Source organism: Cryptotermes secundus, unplaced genomic scaffold (assembly GCF_002891405.2).
Source record: "Cryptotermes secundus unplaced genomic scaffold, Csec_1.0 scaffold166, whole genome shotgun sequence".
NCBI lineage: Eukaryota > Metazoa > Arthropoda > Insecta > Blattodea > Kalotermitidae > Cryptotermes > Cryptotermes secundus.
In genome coordinates this window covers 1,085,037-1,104,587 of record NW_019720562.1, presented here as the reverse complement: position 1 = coordinate 1,104,587, position 19,551 = coordinate 1,085,037, and the positions used below count along the sequence as shown (strand labels likewise).

General features: G+C 37.5%; 1 protein-coding gene across 2 annotated transcripts in view; it reads right to left on the bottom strand.

The window, feature by feature from the left end:
* Positions 1-19,551, bottom strand: part of LOC111868359 (vinculin) — a 93,596-nt gene that overhangs the window by 60,687 nt on the left and 13,358 nt on the right. The window contains exons 3-10 of one of the 2 annotated variants that reach the window (XM_023858939.2): positions 18,533-18,678; positions 18,076-18,271; positions 16,352-16,496; positions 13,472-13,671; positions 12,000-12,188; positions 10,919-11,137; positions 7,153-7,289; positions 2,420-2,571 (exon numbers count right to left, since the gene is read on the bottom strand). In XM_023858939.2, coding sequence (XP_023714707.1) covers positions 2,420-2,571; positions 7,153-7,289; positions 10,919-11,137; positions 12,000-12,188; positions 13,472-13,671; positions 16,352-16,496; positions 18,076-18,271; positions 18,533-18,678 — 1,384 coding nt within the window. The remainder of the gene's footprint in view (positions 1-2,419; positions 2,572-7,152; positions 7,290-10,918; positions 11,138-11,999; positions 12,189-13,471; positions 13,672-16,351; positions 16,497-18,075; positions 18,272-18,532; positions 18,679-19,551) is intronic. The other variant, XM_033753004.1, reaches the window with a different exon arrangement.

Genomic DNA, 19,551 nt, shown 5'->3' with positions numbered 1-19,551 from the left:
TCCAAAATGTTGGTTAGCTCATTTCTGAACAACTTAAGTGTTTTTAATATCAACAAAAATAAATTTTCTGCCTATCTCTTTATACTTTAAACCAGACCACTGTCCCCTTTATTCCATAAACTCATCCCCTGTGCCCCTTGCCCTACCCTATAAAAAGCAAGGAAGATAATGACAATAGAATAAGATTTCACATTTAGTAACTATTCACTGCTAGTAAATTCTTAATGTGATGGATGGGCCTGATTAAGTGATATGTTTCCCAGTGCCTAGTATAGTATCACTTCAATCATAAATAAATGAACGACGCACTTGGAGGGGCCCACCTCTGGTGGCCCCTGTCACCCCCTTGCCTCTTAGCGCCACTCCCCTGGTAATCCTACTGCCCACCCGGGGTGGGTGGGGGGGTGGGGGGTGGTACAGCCACTTTGGTAACCACTTCTTTAGATTACCTATTTATGTTTTTCACCAATGAAAGCCCTAAACAACAACGAAAATATATAAACAATTAAAATTTTCTAAATATTAAAAAGAGCATGAAAAGGGTTAAACTGGATTAGCAAAGCAGAAAGCACATCCAAAAGATGTTTCACTGTAAAAGAATATGTTCATTCCTGTATGATACATCACACTAAAAAAGTAACACCAAGAAGAAGACTCCTTCTTGAGAAGCTAATGGTCACTCATGCAATCAAACAATTCCCCACCTTCTATGGCATCTTTAGGTTCACAGAAGTTCTCCACTGTACTTTGTCCTTGGCCAAAAGATCCATCCATCAGCCTTAACCAGAATTCTGTATGGATTTATACTCTTTTCATCCTTGGTTTGACATCCTAATCATATTATTGTAAAGTACACTTGTGTTTCTAAATTATTGTTCACACTAGTCAATTGACATATAACCTTACATCAACGATGTTTCATGATAACTGAGATATTGTAGTTTTCCAGTCACCAGTACTTAGTCATACATGTTTCTAATTAAATTTGTTTTGCTTCTTGACAGTCATATCTATAAAATCAGTTTTTAGAGTAATAAAAATATTTAAAAACTTATAAATAATAAAAGATATGCCTGTAAGCTCATTCAGGGATAGTAAATCTTGCTCCTTAATACCAGATTTACATCAAATGTTACCAATATGAAGAGGTTCCAGCTATCCCCACCACCCCAGTACTGCCTAGTAGACTTCAATAGTGTTGTATTTTAGCATCCTGTTGCACTGATTCTCATCCATGATATGTATGTAATGGCCGTCTTGTAGTGCACTCAATTTCACATGTCACTTCAGTACATGTTTCGGCAACATTGTGCCATCCTCAGGTGCTTTATTTACGCTAAGCTATTGCACTGCTTGCCATCATGTGTCTTGTGATGTGTCCTTCCTTTTTGGCTGCGAGCGTTGTAACGCTCGCAGCCAAAAAGGAAGGACACATCACAAGAAATATATGAAAAACGACTCCCATAGTGGAAGAACCATATAATACGCGAGTTTGAATTACGATGCATAAGATGAATAATCTTAACAAGTTTTAGTGTATACAAATTTTATTATAGTTGGTGAAGAATGTACATTTTAATAATCTTATGAAAGACACATGATGGCAAGCAATGCAATAGCTTAGCGTAAATAAAGCACCTGAGGATGGCACAGTGTTGCCGAAACATGTACTGAAGTGACATGTGAAATTGAATGCACTACAAGACAGCCATTACATACATATCAGAGACTTCAATAGGATATCTACCACTGCACATTTACTAGACAGTTCTTCAGTTCTCAGCTTGTATGTGATTTCAGGAGCAACACAAAATGCACTCATTTCATTTGAAAAATGGTTTCCTAAATCTGAATTTATGTCCTTTATAGTATATAACCTGGACAGTGGCATATTTGATATCAGTGCCAATGGTTCACCGTCCTTACCATATACTCTTACATCACATGTACTTTATCTACTCTCTCAATTCTCACACTTCCCCATAATACTGCACCTATAAAATATGGACTGTGATATACACATGCTGACACTCAATAAAAATTATCATTATAAAATAAAGCCAAGTTACAGAGGCTACAGATGGCCAATACATAGATCACTCTGATGTGAAAAGGTTAATATCTGTGTGACAGCATCGTCTAGGTTAGACCAGTGTACTATAGGGTAATGCCAGCTGAAACCTTAATTAATGACTGAACTAGGAAGTCATCTGTTCACTGTTGTTTGGTAGTTATATTTAGATGCACAGCATACACATAGAAAACCATCTTTTATGGTTTCTTTGGGGAAATGGAGGGGAGGGTTGTTGAGTGTGCCAGGTTAATCATACTAACCAAGAGAGGGGAGACACAATAATGTAGCACACAATCCTCATCCTCTTTCTTTATACCCCTCACAGTAGGATGGCATTCAACTGACCTTGAGGAACATGGACAGCATCAGTGAAGTGTTTCAGTGGGGAGCTAATGTCAATGAAGTCTTCCACCACACGGCTAACAACCGCATTCTGTATGCGGTCTTTCAGCTCATACAGCTTCTGGGATAGAGTCCTGGCAACATGATTAATAGTACTACAGCTCCATTGTAGCTACTCAGCAACTGTGCTACAGAAGCAAATGACATATTGAAAACAGAATCGGTGAAATCTAGATTTAACATTTTCAGAGTTAATCTTTTTCTGCAACATACACAAAGGAAAATACCGAAATAGATCTTGTATAAAAGTGGGGAGTGGATTCTACTGCCTCAGGACAGGGTCTATCATCAAACTTTTGTGAATACAGCACAGCACTTTTCAGTTTTATAAATGCAGGGACTTTTCTAATGAATGAAATAACTATCAACTTTTCAACCAAAGCTCAGCACAGTGCACTTAGTTAACACAAATAATGTTAATGCAAACTGGATAAAACTGAGTTCTTCTTTAAATTATGTCTATTTTCAATTGTATTCCTGTCCTCAATTTTTATGAACTTATACATAATCTCATTTAGTGAAATTTAATATATACCAATGCCTTAGTAGCTTCTGTAACATCTGTAAATACAAAATGCAAGATACAGTTTCATGATGGATCCAGTTTTAAAAATATTTTATACAATTACGTACAATAATTAGTGATGTCATGAATCCTGTATGCTGAGTTTCAGATGAACAAAAACTCTCAAAATATCTAGTGGATATTTTATAACAAAGTACAGTGAAACCTGGATTTTACATTTCTGCAGGGACCATTTCAGATGAATGTAAAATGAAGGAAAAGATTATTTATGTAGCCACTGAAATTAAATATGATACATTTATTAATGATAATTAATATAAAAGGTAATTTAATGTACTGAATTAAAAAGTGAACTATTTCACTTCTTCCACATGTCCATTAAAGTAAGCTGCTGCTTCTTTGCTTTCTCCTGAACCCAGTGTATGTCGTTCCCAATACCACTGAGGGCACCCATCATGTTATCATTGACACCAAACTTCATGAGTTATTTGCTTACAGCATTGATGCCCTCCAGTCCTGACTAAAATTCTGCTGGAGGTTCACTTTTTCCATCTTCCTCCTCTCCGTCCTTCACCTCAGACAAATCAGATGTAAACTTCTCTTCCATAATTTCTTTTATGCCTGTACCTAACATAGTTCATCATAATTATCACAGCATACATACTCTCGAAGTTATACACCTGCTTTTAGCAGACCCCAGTCATCTTTGGCTGTTCTGCCGTATCTTCCCCAAAAGTGACTTTACTGAAACTGAATCCACATTTCTGAACACAGTTCACAACTGTATGAGTGACACAGTACCAAGATTCCACAGCAACACGTTGTGCACCAAAAACACTTACCTTCATGGGTGCTGCATCAAGAAGAAACTTGTAATGAGCCATGGAAATAGTTTCTCTTACAAACTGCTTGCTGTAATAATGCTTGATGACCTGATTATACCCTGGTCAAATGGATGGACAATGCTATTGCAGTTGGAGAAAGAAACACAACTTTCACATTTTTTAGGTATCTTGTGTCTTGAGACTAAGCAACACACTAGACAATAAAAAACATGATCTTTATTTCTGGAACTCATTTTGGCACTTAATACCCATAAATTGTGAGTAAAGATGGCCTGTGTAACCCATGCTTTTCTGTTGATTACATATTGTCACAGGATTGAGTGACTACAGATGGGGTTTGGCTCAGTAACTGGACTTACTGAACTCTCACAAGTCATAACTACAAGTAAGAATTATGCTCTCACTGTTCTACACACTTCAAAAATCACTACAGGACACATCAAGTCTCTCAGCCTGTTACAGTCTTCAATATATGCTGCTTGATTGCAGCTTTACAACAACAGAGATACTCAAACTGTCCCCAGCCTCAGCTGCCAGCTTCTAACAGCAACAGCGCACATTAACTGAACCCTAGCAGTTATCTGACTCACTGACTGCAACAGTTACCTGGTCATGCTCATAACATTTCAGCACAGACTGCAGAGAAAACACTGTCCCTCTGATGCAGTGTAACTGTTGCTTAGTGATGGCCTGATGTATTCAACTGTTGCATGCATAGCCATTGGCACAGACTGCGCAGAAAACATCATTCCTCTGTTGTTTACAGGCATCTGTCAAGTAATGGTCGGCTGTTGTTACTCCACAATTCTTGCTTCAGCAAATATGCCACAATATTTTGTGGGCAACTTTATAACATTTTCAAAGCAATGAGGGTTTTCACTCTCACTAATAAACTATGGTGGAAGTTCGTCAGTCTTATTGGCATTGTAGACTAAGAGAAATGTTATCCTCCCCTTGGAATTCTTTCTACAATTGCAAGGATCCCCTTTCAAACTCAATGTCTTGTTAGGTGGAAGCCTGAAGAGCAGCCCATTCAATAGCACTGGAGATATTCTCAGGTTCATAACCGTAAATAAATTTGAGCAACTGTTCCTTTCTCTCTTCTCCAACTGTCAAAGAGCCTACACTTTTACATTCTACCAGTTTTGTATACAACACTGTGTCACTGGTTGAAACCATCAATCCAGCCAGTACAAGTTCTAAAATCTTGAATACCCAACCCTGTGGCAATGTGTATAGATTTTTCTCTCAGCAGTGTGCCTCTGATTACTGCATTGTTGCCTCTAGATTCTTTAAACCATGCAGCCAACATACTCTCCAGTTCTGGAAATGGTGACTGTTTCAGGCCCTTCCTTTGACCAGAAAACCTGCCACATTTTGTGCAACACTTTCAGTGTCTTCCCTGTTTTTAACATTAGTGTTCAATATTTACAGCACAGTTCCTAGTTCGCAGCCAATGCAACACCTTCCCTTATTGGCATCCATTTGTGCCAGAATGTTANTATTGTGATCTAGAGCTTTCTCCTTCAAATGACAGTATCCTCTTCTGTCCCCAAGGTCATCCAGCATCTTCTTATGTCTTCTTCCTCGTCTTCTTGTCACTTCTATCCGCCCATCTATCTTTCCTTCAATAACTTCTTTTAAAAGGCATTTTCTGAGTAAAACATGACCAATCCAATTAGCCTTCCGTTTTCTTATTTCGTGTAGGATATTCCTCTGCTCACTGACTCTAATTAACACTTCTTCATTTCTCACATATGGTTCACTCATTTTAATGAAAATGAATTGTAACCAGAAATTAAAATAAAACTGTTTACTAGTTTAATTCACAGTAGTGTCATGAAGTAACATTAATATGGCAACTTAATAAGAACGTGAAACTTGTTTATTAATCTACTGCAAACTGTACTGACAAAACAGTTTTATTTTATTTTCTGGCTTGATATATTTTAAGAGCCCACACTAACACAGCAATTTAATAACCACATGGAAATTTCAATCACATATGACTCGAACTGCAAGTTTCCTGTCACTACAAAGGTTTGGCAATGATAGGAAATATGGCTCCACTCTGCTGGTAGGACCTTGAAGTGACAGAATAGTAAATGTATGCGAAGGCAACAGAGATAGGAATCTACAACTGAAAATCATATTTTTCCCAATTTCAAATTAAAAGTACTTGCAATTTCAGTAAAAGGCTGATTTACTCTCAATAAACATATGATCAAGGAACTTAAGAAGCACAAACATACTGTCACAGGTTAGATGAGTAGACATGGGGTAGGGCTGATAACTACACTTTGCAAATCACTGTCACACACAGAATAATGGTCCCCGACACAATCTTTCTTCACTGTGCTGCCAGGTAACATCTTCCAACAGTAGACATTCCTCTGTTCCTGGACTCACACCATCACAGGCTGGCAGCTCCTAGCTCCTTTCTGGCTGACATCTATCTCACAACTAACTCGACATTGCCATGCAACAGCTTACAACAGTGGGGTTCCTCCACCTCCCATGCCTCCACCAGGGGAAAATGTCTACAGTGACTTCTGATGAGTCTGTCTCCCAACTGCTAACTGCAGACTCACTCACAATCTGGACTGCTCTGCCATCTCAAGACTCAAGAGTCTTGCTTGTCCCACTGATCCATGTGATACAGCCTCAGGAGGGACCCAAAAGAAAATGCCACTTCCAACAGCTCTCCTGTTGTTGCATGACATCAATGCTGTCGCAGAGAAGTGTTTATTGTACCATTGCCTAGCAACAGGTGACATACATTTAATGATGTGGTGTGAAGCATTCAACTGTTGTAAGCACAGCCATAGTCACATAACATCTACTGAGCCACTGCCTAGCAAACATATGTGTTTACAGAGCCGTTCCGACCCAAAAGCCATCTTTGCTGGCTTCATAATTCTGACTCTCAGCAGACATGTGACACTTTATTCCATAATAATTTAACACTGTTCTTATGAAAGTTTTGGCAGAACTGATAAAAACACATGTAGATGAAAAACACAGATTCAAGGAATGTAAAATCAAGGTTTACTGTATAAATAAATGTTCATAATGATACACTTTGTTAATAATCATGCAATATTGTTCTTCAACCACTGTACTCTCCATCATCTTGAAACATAAAGAATATAGCACACAAAACATTTGTCTATCGACAACCTATTTGAGAAATTTATGACTAGTAATGTACCAACTTTGTCACCTCTGGCAGATCATAAGTTAAAAGCATACACTTACTACATAAGCTTGTGATGAGTAATAAATTAACTACTCATTTGATATACCTTGCAACATCTTGAGCCTGAGGGGTGTCTCCATGGCCTCGTCGACATAAGTCACTCAGCTGTCGTGACAGAATATCCACTTCATCACACAAGCCTAAAATTTCTGCTTTATGTATTCCTGGCAGCCCATCAGCCACCTGTGGGCGAGGAAACAGAAAATGATAATTTACATCATATTTATAGTACAATCATAAGCTACACACACACAACAAATTACAGTATAAGCAGACCTAATACATTTATCAAACACAATAACGATGCAATACATAACATGATCAACAGTGTACTACACCTGGTTGCCCTTACTTTAGCCATATGTAACTACCAGTGTAAAGTTTATGTTAACATAACAGCACTAGCTTTGGAAGAATCCCAAGAACAAGAGAAAACTCTTGCCATACCATATGACCATTAATTTGGGTTTCTTCATTATACACTGCCTTATAAGTCCTTCTCATGTTAGTGTACAGAGTGAGGTCACCCTACTCACTTTCCTTCATAAGATATTAATAACAAATGATTCGTAGGACAAGACAGCCTGTAGGCTTCGTTACTATTATCTGGAACTTCTTGTTACTGCAGTCACAAATGTTCAGTCAGCTGAGTACATATAATGGACAGACTCAAGTGCAAAACAGAAAAATTTATTTCACATGATTTACATTGAGCTAAAGTACATTCAGTAGGAAAGAAACGAATAAGGAGTTATCCATACATAGAAACAAAGTCAACTGCAGCAATTTGAAAAGAAAGAAAGTTTGTCTGTATCATTTGCTAGATGAGGGATCTAGACATACATTCAAAGAGAAAACTGACCTTCTTTTGATCCTTCAACAAGAATGCAATAAGAAATATAACAGACCATTAGGACAACCAAACATGATATATTTTCACTTATGTTACATACATGATGACTTAAGCAAAATTATTAAGGAAACATCACAGCTAACAAGCCAAAAAAAGAAAACATTCATTTTGCAAGTGACAAAACATTGAAAAATAGCCATGTTAAAATTAGGAAGACATTGGTTTCATGCCCTCTAATTATGAATATTACAATGTAGTAGATGACGTTTATCATCCAGTATTGGTACACATACTTCATTTCTCCCTTTCATTCCATACACATCCCTCTTGGCTTAATTTTCATAACAATATTAGGTGAAGAGCACAAATTATGAAGCTACTACATAATTTGTTTAGATACTTCATCTGCCTTAAGTCCAATAATCTCCCTCAATATTTCTATAATACCTTCAACCTCTTCCTCCCTCAAGAGTGTGGCAATGAGTTTTACATCCAACAGAACCTGCAATACAGTTCAAACTATACTCCTCAGAAGCTACACAGAGCATTGCCACTAAATGATTTGAATTTATTTACGTTCTGTAAATCCAACTACTGGTTGACATCACAAGATTGGTAACAAGTCAAGTACAAATATATAATATATCTACAATAATAGTTTTGCTTTAAAAGTTAATAAGATTATGATACAATATCAATATTACCATGCATTGAATGCATACACCACAGACTGCAAATAAGCAAAATGATACAGTAACATGCTTGAGTATACTCTTTAGTTTCGAATTTACACTAGTTACTGTTTGTTTATATTAAAATATTCATCTATGGCGTAGAAAGAGTGACTAAGTAAGTAAGTAAGTAATATTTCAATGGTGTTTTAAATTGCTTAATAATACCAGTTGATTTTTTCAGACTTTGAGGGAAGTTATTGAACACTTTGATGCTGAAGGAGTGAACTCCTTTTCGATATAGAAATAGCTTTGAGGAATGTTGGTGGAAGTTGAGTTTTTACTTGTATTTATATCACTGGTGTCAGAATTTACATTGTACATGCTTTTGTTGTCTATCACAAATAATAAGAGTGAGAGTGTGTATTGTAAATGAAACGGGAATATTTTTAAATTTTTAAATTGTCTCTGCAAGAATCTCTATTCTTGCTTCCTGTGATAATTCTAATTGCCCTCTTTGCATTTGGAAGATTTTAGTGTTACCTGCAGAGTTTCCCCAGAATATTATTCCATATGACACAGCGGAGTGTAAGTAGGCATAGTAAACCATTATTATTACTACCTGAGACATATAGGGTTTAATAGATCTAAGTGCATAACAAGCTGCACTAAACACATGTAGTAACTGCTCAGTATGTACTTTCCAGGACAGTGTACTGTCTATAATTAATCCAGGATATTTTTGTTATGTGTTTTAAAAATGTTTTGTTACCATAGCTTACATCCAGGTTAATTTGGGGTCCATTTTTAGTTGTAAATTTTATGAGATTTTTTTTTTTTCTTTCTCTCACCCCCCCCCAAAAAAAATTAATGGGAGACTATTGACTCTGAACCATTCATTTAAGTATTTGAATACGGTCATTACGTCACTTATAAAATCTAACAGAGAATATAAGTAACATTAAATCATCCAAGGAAAAAATAAATAAATAAAAAGGAGGGGAGCATCCTTGATGATGGACTTAAAAATAAATTACGCTACAGCATTAACACATACTTCTTTTAGTTTTTGATATAATCCAAATTCAATGTTCTCATTGCCTTCTAAACCACCCTTGCAAAATACAACATAGAACATGAAATGAAGTAACAAATGCCACTTCTCTGCATCTTCTCCACAACGACAGAGAATATTTCAGATGGAGTGGTGTTCAGGACAGTTTAGTAAGCCAATCAAGAAAGCAGCACGAAGCAGGCAGCAAGCAGAGAGGAACAAAGAATTAAGTATCAAGAACACAATAAATTCCACACACTCTTCAACTTGCACTGGGTATAGCATTAGCCTTCTAGTTGTGTGAAATGAGTATGTTTCTGTAAGATGCTGAAAATGATAATCTATCCAAATTTGGTCATATCCAATACCTTACTGTGGAATTTCCTTACATGATATATATATAAATCTACGGTGGGCTCTTGTGAACATGGTAAACTAAATAGGTTTAACAAAAGAGCAAATTTATTGGCCACCGGAAGGACTATCAGTTTCTCAGCGACCCTACTCCATGGAGTTCCATAATAATAAAGATGCATGGACCACAAATGAAGAAAGCAGTCTTCTGGGATTTGGCACGGTCTTGTCGCTTGCAGATTTCTTATACTTTTTCTTCTACCCTGAAGATGGAGGCGATACGTTCCTCCGAAACGTCGGTTAACACCACATATACACGGTGCCAAATCCCAGAAGACTGCTTTCTTCATAGTCACCGCCGTGAAAGCCTCAAATCTTGCATGGACCACATGCTTAACATTAGTGTGGATGCATTTCAGGCAGAGGTAGCAGGTTACATTATAATGGTTCATATGCATCATTTTAATAATCATCTTAAGTCCCTACATCCAAATTGTACATGCCTATTTTAAGTACCTGAAATAAAACTTTCTATTCCTTGAATACTGAAGGTGTGTGTAGTCACACATTCATTTAGTGAAGCAGATTCATAAGACACATATCAAAATTCATTAAACTGAAATCCTATTTTTTCTCATTCTTTTTCAAGATTGGCATCATTTTATTCTTTTTTAAACATGACATTAAATCTCTGTAATTGTTTTTAAAAATCAAATCAAGGAATTCTGAACATGACAGCCCAAATCAACAACATTGCTACTTAGAAAACACATAATTATCATTACAATCTCCAATTTCATTCACACATCAATGAGTCTTAGTGTCTCCTTGCAGCTCTTGATCACCTTTAGTGCTAGTTTAATGTTCATGGAGAAGTTACCTTCTTTCCTTCTGTAACAATGAGAGCAATAGCCTGCTGTCCAAGCCCACGGTCATCCCTATCTGGATGGGCCAGCCATCTCCGTGCTTGTTCCAGCCTTCCTGATACAGTGTGAGCAGGCTGCTGTACTCCAGACTTTTCCACTCCAATAACAGCTCGCTGTACAAGCCCACACAGTTCTCCCAACTTCTCTTGAATGCCATGAGCCAAACACTCAGCCTAAAGCAGAAACACAAACAAGAAGGAAAAGTTTTAAATATCTCCCCAAATGACGTATATTTTGTAAATCTATTACAAAAACAGTCACTCTTATTCTGATGACAATACTTACACAAGCCAAATGACTGGTGTGTATGTAGCAAAGACACAGTGAACAGCATGAGTAGTGGCTTATTTATACAATACAGGTTATTTAGGACTACTGTTGAAAGAGAAGAGCTTACACAGCACAAGATAAAAAAAATGGTGGGATAGTTATGACTTATGGGTGTCAGAGGATATTAGAGGACATAGCTGTGAACCTAAAGCACTCTAATACGTTTGCCGAACTGATGAAAACAATAAGAACCTCAAGACACCAGAGGATTCGAACCAGTACTTCCTGAATATGCAGCAGCACTGTTCAGTCAATGATGCTTGTGTTTTGCACATTATACAGGAATTCTGATAAAATATGAGTGCAACATACTATGACATACTAATAACATAGGCCTGCAGCAGTTTGGTGCCTGCATAAATTATGCAGTGCATATTACCTAATTATGCTTTTCTTATTCAGTACTACATTTTAAATCGTTTACATCTGTTGACATTATTTTTGCTGATAAGATCATTCAGTTGTGCAGAACAAGATATGGGTACCATAACAGATCATGTGTTAGTAAGGATGTAGGAGGAAGCAGTCACTCGCCATTCTTAATATGATACATCTCAAGGAACTGAAGAAAACAATTACAAACTTTCAAGCAGAATACTCTGTACATGAACTGAGGTGAAAATCACATCATTCTGAAGTTAAAGCAGGAGTGTCATCCAATATATGTGATATTTGATCAGTGTTTTAAATTCTGGAAGATATTACCTGTGGTGTAGCACCTTTTCCATCTTGTCGCAACTCACAAAGAGCATCAGTCATAGTAGTAATGTCTCCACACAACTTCTTAATGGCTTCCGCATCTGCAGGCAGGGCACGTTCACAAACCCTCTGTGAATGTTCCAATATCTGCCTCACACTCTTCTCACCCACACCACCCCTCAGAGCCAATGGATCCTACAGAAAGCATAAGAGCAAAAGAATTATCAGATATTAACATATCAAGTATCACAAAACAAAGAGAAATTCAGGAAATTTATATTTTGTCATATCAATACTCTTTATGCAGAGGATCCTTAAAATTTATTACTAAAACACAACTTTTTATTAAAATGAATATTAATACAATGTGTATCAAGTATTGCTAAGTCACCAAACACATATAGTCATTTATAAATTTATGAAGTAATGTCTTCCTGAAAAATACTGCATAAATCATAAATATGTAAATCAAGAGCTAATTTTCCACACAAAATGAAAGAAAATGGGAAGTTTCATGAACAGCACAAACTCACTCAGAAGGCTATAGATAATCATTCATATAAAATGTTTTCTTTAGTTTCTTATTTTATTTTAAAGATTACCATACTTCAGATTTTATATCACCACTAGATGCATCTATATATACAAAGTTTCTACTGCCTTCATCATGATGCTGTTCTCCTCCACGCTGCCTGTTAATGGCTCTGTAATCACATTCTTCAATCGTGTTCCCCAAGTGCATGTAAATCAAGAAATACCTGTACTGTACCTTCACGAAAGCAACATAAAAGATGAAGGAGTCATCTTGCAATGAAAACCTAAGTTTTAATGACTGGAAACCTTCAGTTTCAGTTCAGTGTTTTGTGTCTGATTCCAGAAATTTGTTATGTTAAAAATATGTCTGTCACTGAGTCCATCCTAAGGTACCTAGTCCCATCTACAGATAGGAGCTACACATGCAACCTTATTATGGTATGTTGAAAAAAACTTCTGCACCTTTTTTTTAGTTATATCCCTATTATCCTAGGTATGCAATATCAGTGTGAGGAAGAGAGATCAAAATATCATCTATGAATATGATGGATACAGTTTTTAAGGTCTCCATGCAAATGGTTTTGGTATTGAAACCTTGTGGAAACAAGCCACCTGAAAGAGCTACACACAGCTGAGCAAGATGTATAAAGCAGATGACTTAGCAAGGGCGTAATAACATTCTTAATGATCTAAACAGTCTTCCATGAAATTTCCCCACCAAAGTAATCCACAGTCAAATTAATTTCATTCACAATTTTACATACAAAATGCATAACAAGCTGCCAAAACTAACAGTTGTGTCAAGGTTAAAATCTTAACAGAGACTTTAGCACACTTTCATATAAGGAAATGAATTTCAAAGTAAGTGGAATATATTTAACAACTCCAAAATTACACAGCATTTTCAGCAATCTTCTTCACATTCATGAGACATTTAAACTCACTTCCAGCCAATCATGGGCAGCCCTGACTTTTCCTTCAATAGCATTCTGAGCCTTCTTCATGACAGTTAAGTTGTCAGCATCCCATTCCTCTTCATCGTATGTTGTCAGCTGTAAGACTCGAATGATTTCATTTAGTTCATCTGTCATGCGCTGTGCCAGGTAATTACGATTCTCTGCTGCTTCCTCTGCCCCCTTGCCACCTAAAAACATTATAGAAATTCTATTTACAGATTATAATTATTATAGTAAAGCTACTCCTAATTAATAATTACATTATAATAACTATTATTCATCCTTTGAGCAACGTAGATTAAACAAACAAACTGGTCAGTGGTTAAACCAGCTCCAGAGAAAAGACTGCTTATGTGATGCTAACAGTCATTCAGTCAGTCAAGAAATTCTAATTTAACGCTTCATTACCACATCCATGTAAGCCCTTGACTGGACCCTGTCCTGAGCCACATGAATCCAGTTCACATCCTCATACTTCACTTAAGATCAAATTTAAAATTATCGTCCTATCTATAACTAGGTATCCGACGTGGTCTCTTCCTTTCAGGTTGTTCAACTAAATTTTGTATGCATTACTCATGTACCCCATGTGTGCTACATGCCCTACCAACTTCATTCTCCTTAATATGGTCACACTAATAATATCTGGCGGCATGTGCTGGACATTATGCAATTTTCTCCACCTCATGTTACTTACCCTCTCTTAGGTCCACATACTGCCCCTTGCATCTGTTCTCAAATACCCTCAACCTGTGTTCTTTCCTTAGTGTGAGAAACCAAGTTTTATAACCATTAACAGGCAAATTACAGTTATATTACATTATTTAGTATATACAGTAGAATTAATTTAATGTGCTTTGAAGACACCAATAGATAAAACTCTTAGTCTCTTTAAGACTGACACACTAAATACAAAACAAAGTCACTGATGACAGAAGCTGAGAATGTCTGCTTTACTGACAGTAAAATCTTACTATACTGATTAGCTCTGTTTATGCAATGCCTTCATACTAAGCCAAAACAAATTCTATGTTAATGCTACAACAAAGGCCAACTTTACCTTATACGAGGTTTGGCAAATAAATTCTGGGACTGAGTCCATTACGTGCATCTAAAAAAATGCAGGAACATGTTTCAACATGTCCACATAAGCTGACTCTTCTATCATGTTTCTTGGAGAAGGTCAATCACTTCTCTCTTGTCATTCATGCTCAGTCGTGTTTAAGATTTAGCACTGTGGACGTCACCGTGACAGTTCACAGTGATGGAGCAAACAGCAAACGTTAAGTTTTGTTTCAAGATTTGCAAAACAGCTACTGAAACGTTCCAGCTGATAAAGCAGGCTTATGGTGACAATACTCTCACTTGTGCATGGGTTTTTAGAATGGTACGCAAGAATTTGGGAGAGCTGGGAAAATCTTGAAGATAACGAATGCAGTGCATGACCAACAGCCATTTGAACATCTGACATGATCGAAACAGTTCGGGAATCGGTTTCAACTGATCGCTGAATGACTTTACAGATGATGGAAAAGGAACTCAAAATTAGCAGAGAAACAACTTGCAAGGTTTAGTGGAAAATCTTAGAAAGATCTGTGCTAGCTTTGTTCCATACTGTTTGACACATCAGAAGAAGGCTTTCAGGCTGGAAGCAGGTCAAAAGTTTATTCAGTCTGGACATGATGACTGTTCCTTGCTTGACTCAGTTGAGACAGGTGATCAGACCCGGTATTTCCAGTATGATCCCCAAGCAATAAGACAAAGCATGGAATGGGGCACACCAAGTTCTCCAAAACACACAAAAAAAAATCAATTTCAAAACTAAAAAAACAAAGTGATGCTGGTCACATTCTTCAGAAGACAGAATCATTTACAAAGAATTTGTTCCACCAGATGAGATGGTGAACAAGGAATATTATGTGTAAGTACTGTCTTGTTTCGTTCAAAGAATTCATCAAGTATGATCTCAGTTTCAGGAAACAGGAAGCTCGTTCCTCTTGCATTACAACACAAGACCTCATACTGCTGTATCAATAAAGCAGTTTTTGGCAAAACAAGGGATTCCAGTATTAGAGTGTCCCCTATATTCTCCACATTTATACCAAAGAGGTGTTTTCTTATTCCACAAACTTAAATTCATGCTGAAAGAGTGAAGATTTGAAGACATGGAGGACACTTAGGGAAATGAAACAAAGGAACTGTTGGCATTACATGTAGGTGAGCACAAAAGTGTGTGACATATCAAGATTATTTTGAGGAATATTAAAAGATATTGTGGCGTTCCACCTAAAAGCCAGAATATAAAAATCAGAGGGGGCGTCCATTACTAGACAATGGCCTGCTAGTCATGTTCCTGCATCATTGTCTGGGTGACAATTAAACATGTCATGTGATGATGCATACTGTGATGAGCAGCCTGAAAGCCACAACCTGCACATCTTCTGGGCAGAGCTTCACAGGACATGTTCCCGAGGTAACGCGAAATACACCATGACATTGGGTTTTGATGGAGATATTGGAGACATATCCATGGTAATGACATTCTAAACAGACTGTGTATACAGATATAACAAAAAGGAACTCTTCAAGGAGGTGATTCCTATCCCATCCACCTAGTATGAATAAGTGAGAGTTGAGAGTTCAGAGAGGTCAGATTTGAAGACACAGAGCAGAAGTGAAAGGAATCCAGAAGACCAGAGGTGCAAGACACAAACAACAGTGAGGGATCTGGTATCCAGAAATAGTTGAAGGTGTGAATTATTGTAACCGAGTGTAAATGTGTTAGCAATGTACTACAATAAACCCAATGATCAACTAAGAATCCACAATTATTTATTATTATTAAGTGTTCAATAAGTCATTTCAAACCTTGCGCAATTATGTGAATAAAAATCTTCATGCTGCAAATCAGGATGGGCGCCAACGTCTTAACTTGCTCCAGACAACGAACTAAAATCTCTCTGTGCACTTGGTGAGTGAGTTCCTTCTCACGCCCACCAACCTCCCGTGAAACCTGCAATAACACAGTTTCAAATGTTAAACCTGTATTCATCAGCATGGAATATGAACCATTTTAACGCATAAATTCTAGGAACAGGCACATTTTTAATTTACAGTATATAATCAGATCACACAGAGTGTACCTGTCAACATTTCAGTAGTAGATTTACAGAGCATGTACTATTCATATTCATACTCAATATTCATCTTATTGTGGTGTATTTGCTCTATGCAGGAACTGTTGAGCCACAGAGGCCTCGGGGCACAAGTGCAACGGGAGAGTTGCGGATTGTATCGGCGCATTGCTAGGCGACAACTCTGTGAACGCTTTGATAGCGCAACAGGAAGTGCAAGTGACATCACATATCCCCGCTCATCACGTCACTACTCAACGCTTGATAAACACCCCCCCCCCATGCTAGTCTGTGGCGTCATGCAACAGTGGAGTCCATGCAGCGACTGTTGCTATGCAATCGGTCAGTAACACATCCAACAATATAGGCTGTATTCTGTGTGGTCCGTGAGAGGCCTATGTAAGGGGGTTCAGTGCACCAGACAGTTCAGTTGAAATACAGCAGCCGCAGAAGTAAGTTGAAATACAGAAGCCACCAAAGTTCAGTTGAAATATAGAAGCCGCCAAGCACAGTTGAAGTCAGGAAGTGACGATAGCAGAAGTAACTGCGACAATAAAATTGTGAATTGTGTAAGTGTGGATAAAAGTGTGCAATAAATTCGCTAGATCCAAGCCCAGTGTGGAGTTATTTGTCATGTCACACAGCAACACATGATAATATATTAAATTTCACAACACTATCAACAAGGCTTCAGCATGATCTTTACATTGATTCTTGCATCAAACTCTACTCTTGTTAATGGTGATGGACTAGACCCAGTCTACTGTGAAGTCAAGAGACAGGCTGCAGGTATGAGATAGTGAGATGTAATAGTTCTGGTGTGGAAGAAAGACAGAAGCATGGCAAAGGACCACTCACATAAATACATAAATGCGCCAATAGTATGAATATACAAGGTATAACAATTAAGTAACAGGGATGACCTTTTCAACAGCAGTGACTACATGATGCATCACTTTTATGACAGTTATTCAGATTCAGTTTTGTGGCTGCAGGGAGTGCCTTACTGGCAGAGTATTTTGTTTACCTGTGAAAACTGTTGGAACATAGAATCAACACTACAATTTAGGGCCATAAAAGAAAGATTATAATGGTATAAACAAAATGTTACAATAATGCTGTAGTGGAATGTCATGTAATGTTATAATACAACTGTGGAGAGTTTCATCAGTGTTAATGTTACATCAAGTTTAATGAGAGAAAACAGTAAATGGGAAACAAGCTATATTTAAATTAGGCATGTGAAAATCTGAAGTTTTTCTTACATCAAACAATGGAAAAAAATATCAATCTCAATTCAAACACTGACTTTTAAGTCTCAAACTTCAAGAATTTTTAGATAGCCATTACTGCTTTGCACAGAAACACACAAACTACCCAATCCATCAAAATCATAATGGTTGGTAGCGCTAGCATGAACTGACTTGTCAGTTTCTGCCCACTATCACATGTACTCACTTTACTGAGGCAGGGACTGAGGTCCTTAAGAAATTGAACAAGATCCTCCATTGTCTCTATAACTTCTGCCACTGCCAGATAGTCCAGCACCCTCTTGCATTCCCGAATAATCTTCCGAACTTCTGATTCATCAAAACAAAGCAGCAAAGCAGATGTTCCTTGCAGAATGCCTCGGGAGCCTTCAATAAGCTTCTTTCTGTGCATTTAAGTTTAAACATTTTAAGAGCTAAATGAAACATGCAAACATGCCACACACTTGCATTTGTGTGTGTGTGTGTCTGTGTGTGTGCGTGTGCATGTGCACACATGCACATGCATTCTGTAACTAGTCAGTCATAATTATTATGCTGTCTGCTTCTGTAAGTACACTATCAGAATGAAATACCTACATCAGTAGTTTTTGCAATAGCAAATACTTCATCACTGGTCTCATTAATTTCAAGTAATATACTCATACCTGGCTGGACCACTGTATGGGTCAACCTTCAACATAGCAGATGCCTCCTCTAAAAGACGTGATGCCCCTTCCACCCTGATTAGTGCTGCAGGCATGTCCTGCTTCAGGATTGCATCCTCACTTGAGTTGATAGTTTCACGTCCAACCTAGAACAGTAAAATTTTATATTCATTAGTCACAGTAACTGACAAACAGGAAATCCTCTATAATAAAAAAAAAATATTAAATGTAAACAATAACAAAAATTAAAGTATCGAAATTACAAATATTTAACCTTCACAGTAGGTAACCCCATATTTGATACACTTACTTACTTACTTACTTACATATGGAGCTGAACCCTTCTTGAGGAGAAGCCAAATGTGCAGCTACTCAAGAACTTCCCAGCATCTTATGGAACCCAAAGGTTCATCACCGTGTTCACAAGAGCCCTCCACTGGTCCCTATCCTTAGCCAGATCTATCCAATCCATCCCATCCCATCCTATCTCTCTAAGATCCATTCTAGTATTGTTCACCCATCTACACCTTGTCTTCCCTGTGGTCTCTTTCATTCTGGCTTTCCCACCAATATCCTATATGCAGTCCCCGCCTCCCCCATTCGTGCTACATGACCTGCCCACCTCATCCTCCTTGACTTGATGATTCTACTTATACTTGGTGAAGAGTACAAGTTATGAAGCTCCTCATTATGCCATTTTCTCCAACCTCCTGTCACTTCATTCCTCTTCGGTCCAAATATTCTCCTCAACACCCTGTTCTCAAACACCCTCAGTCTATGTTCCTCCCTTAATGTCAGAGACCAAGTTTCACACACATACAGAACCAGAGACAAAATTATAGTTTTGTATATTCTAATTTTTATGTTTTTGGACAACAGACGAGAAGACAAAAGGTTCTGGACTGAATGGTAGCAAGCATTACCCAAGTTCAATCGCCTCTTAATTTCCTCCTGAATCAGGTTTCGATCTGTTATCGTTGTTCCCAAATATCTGAACTGTGCCACATTTTCAAAACATC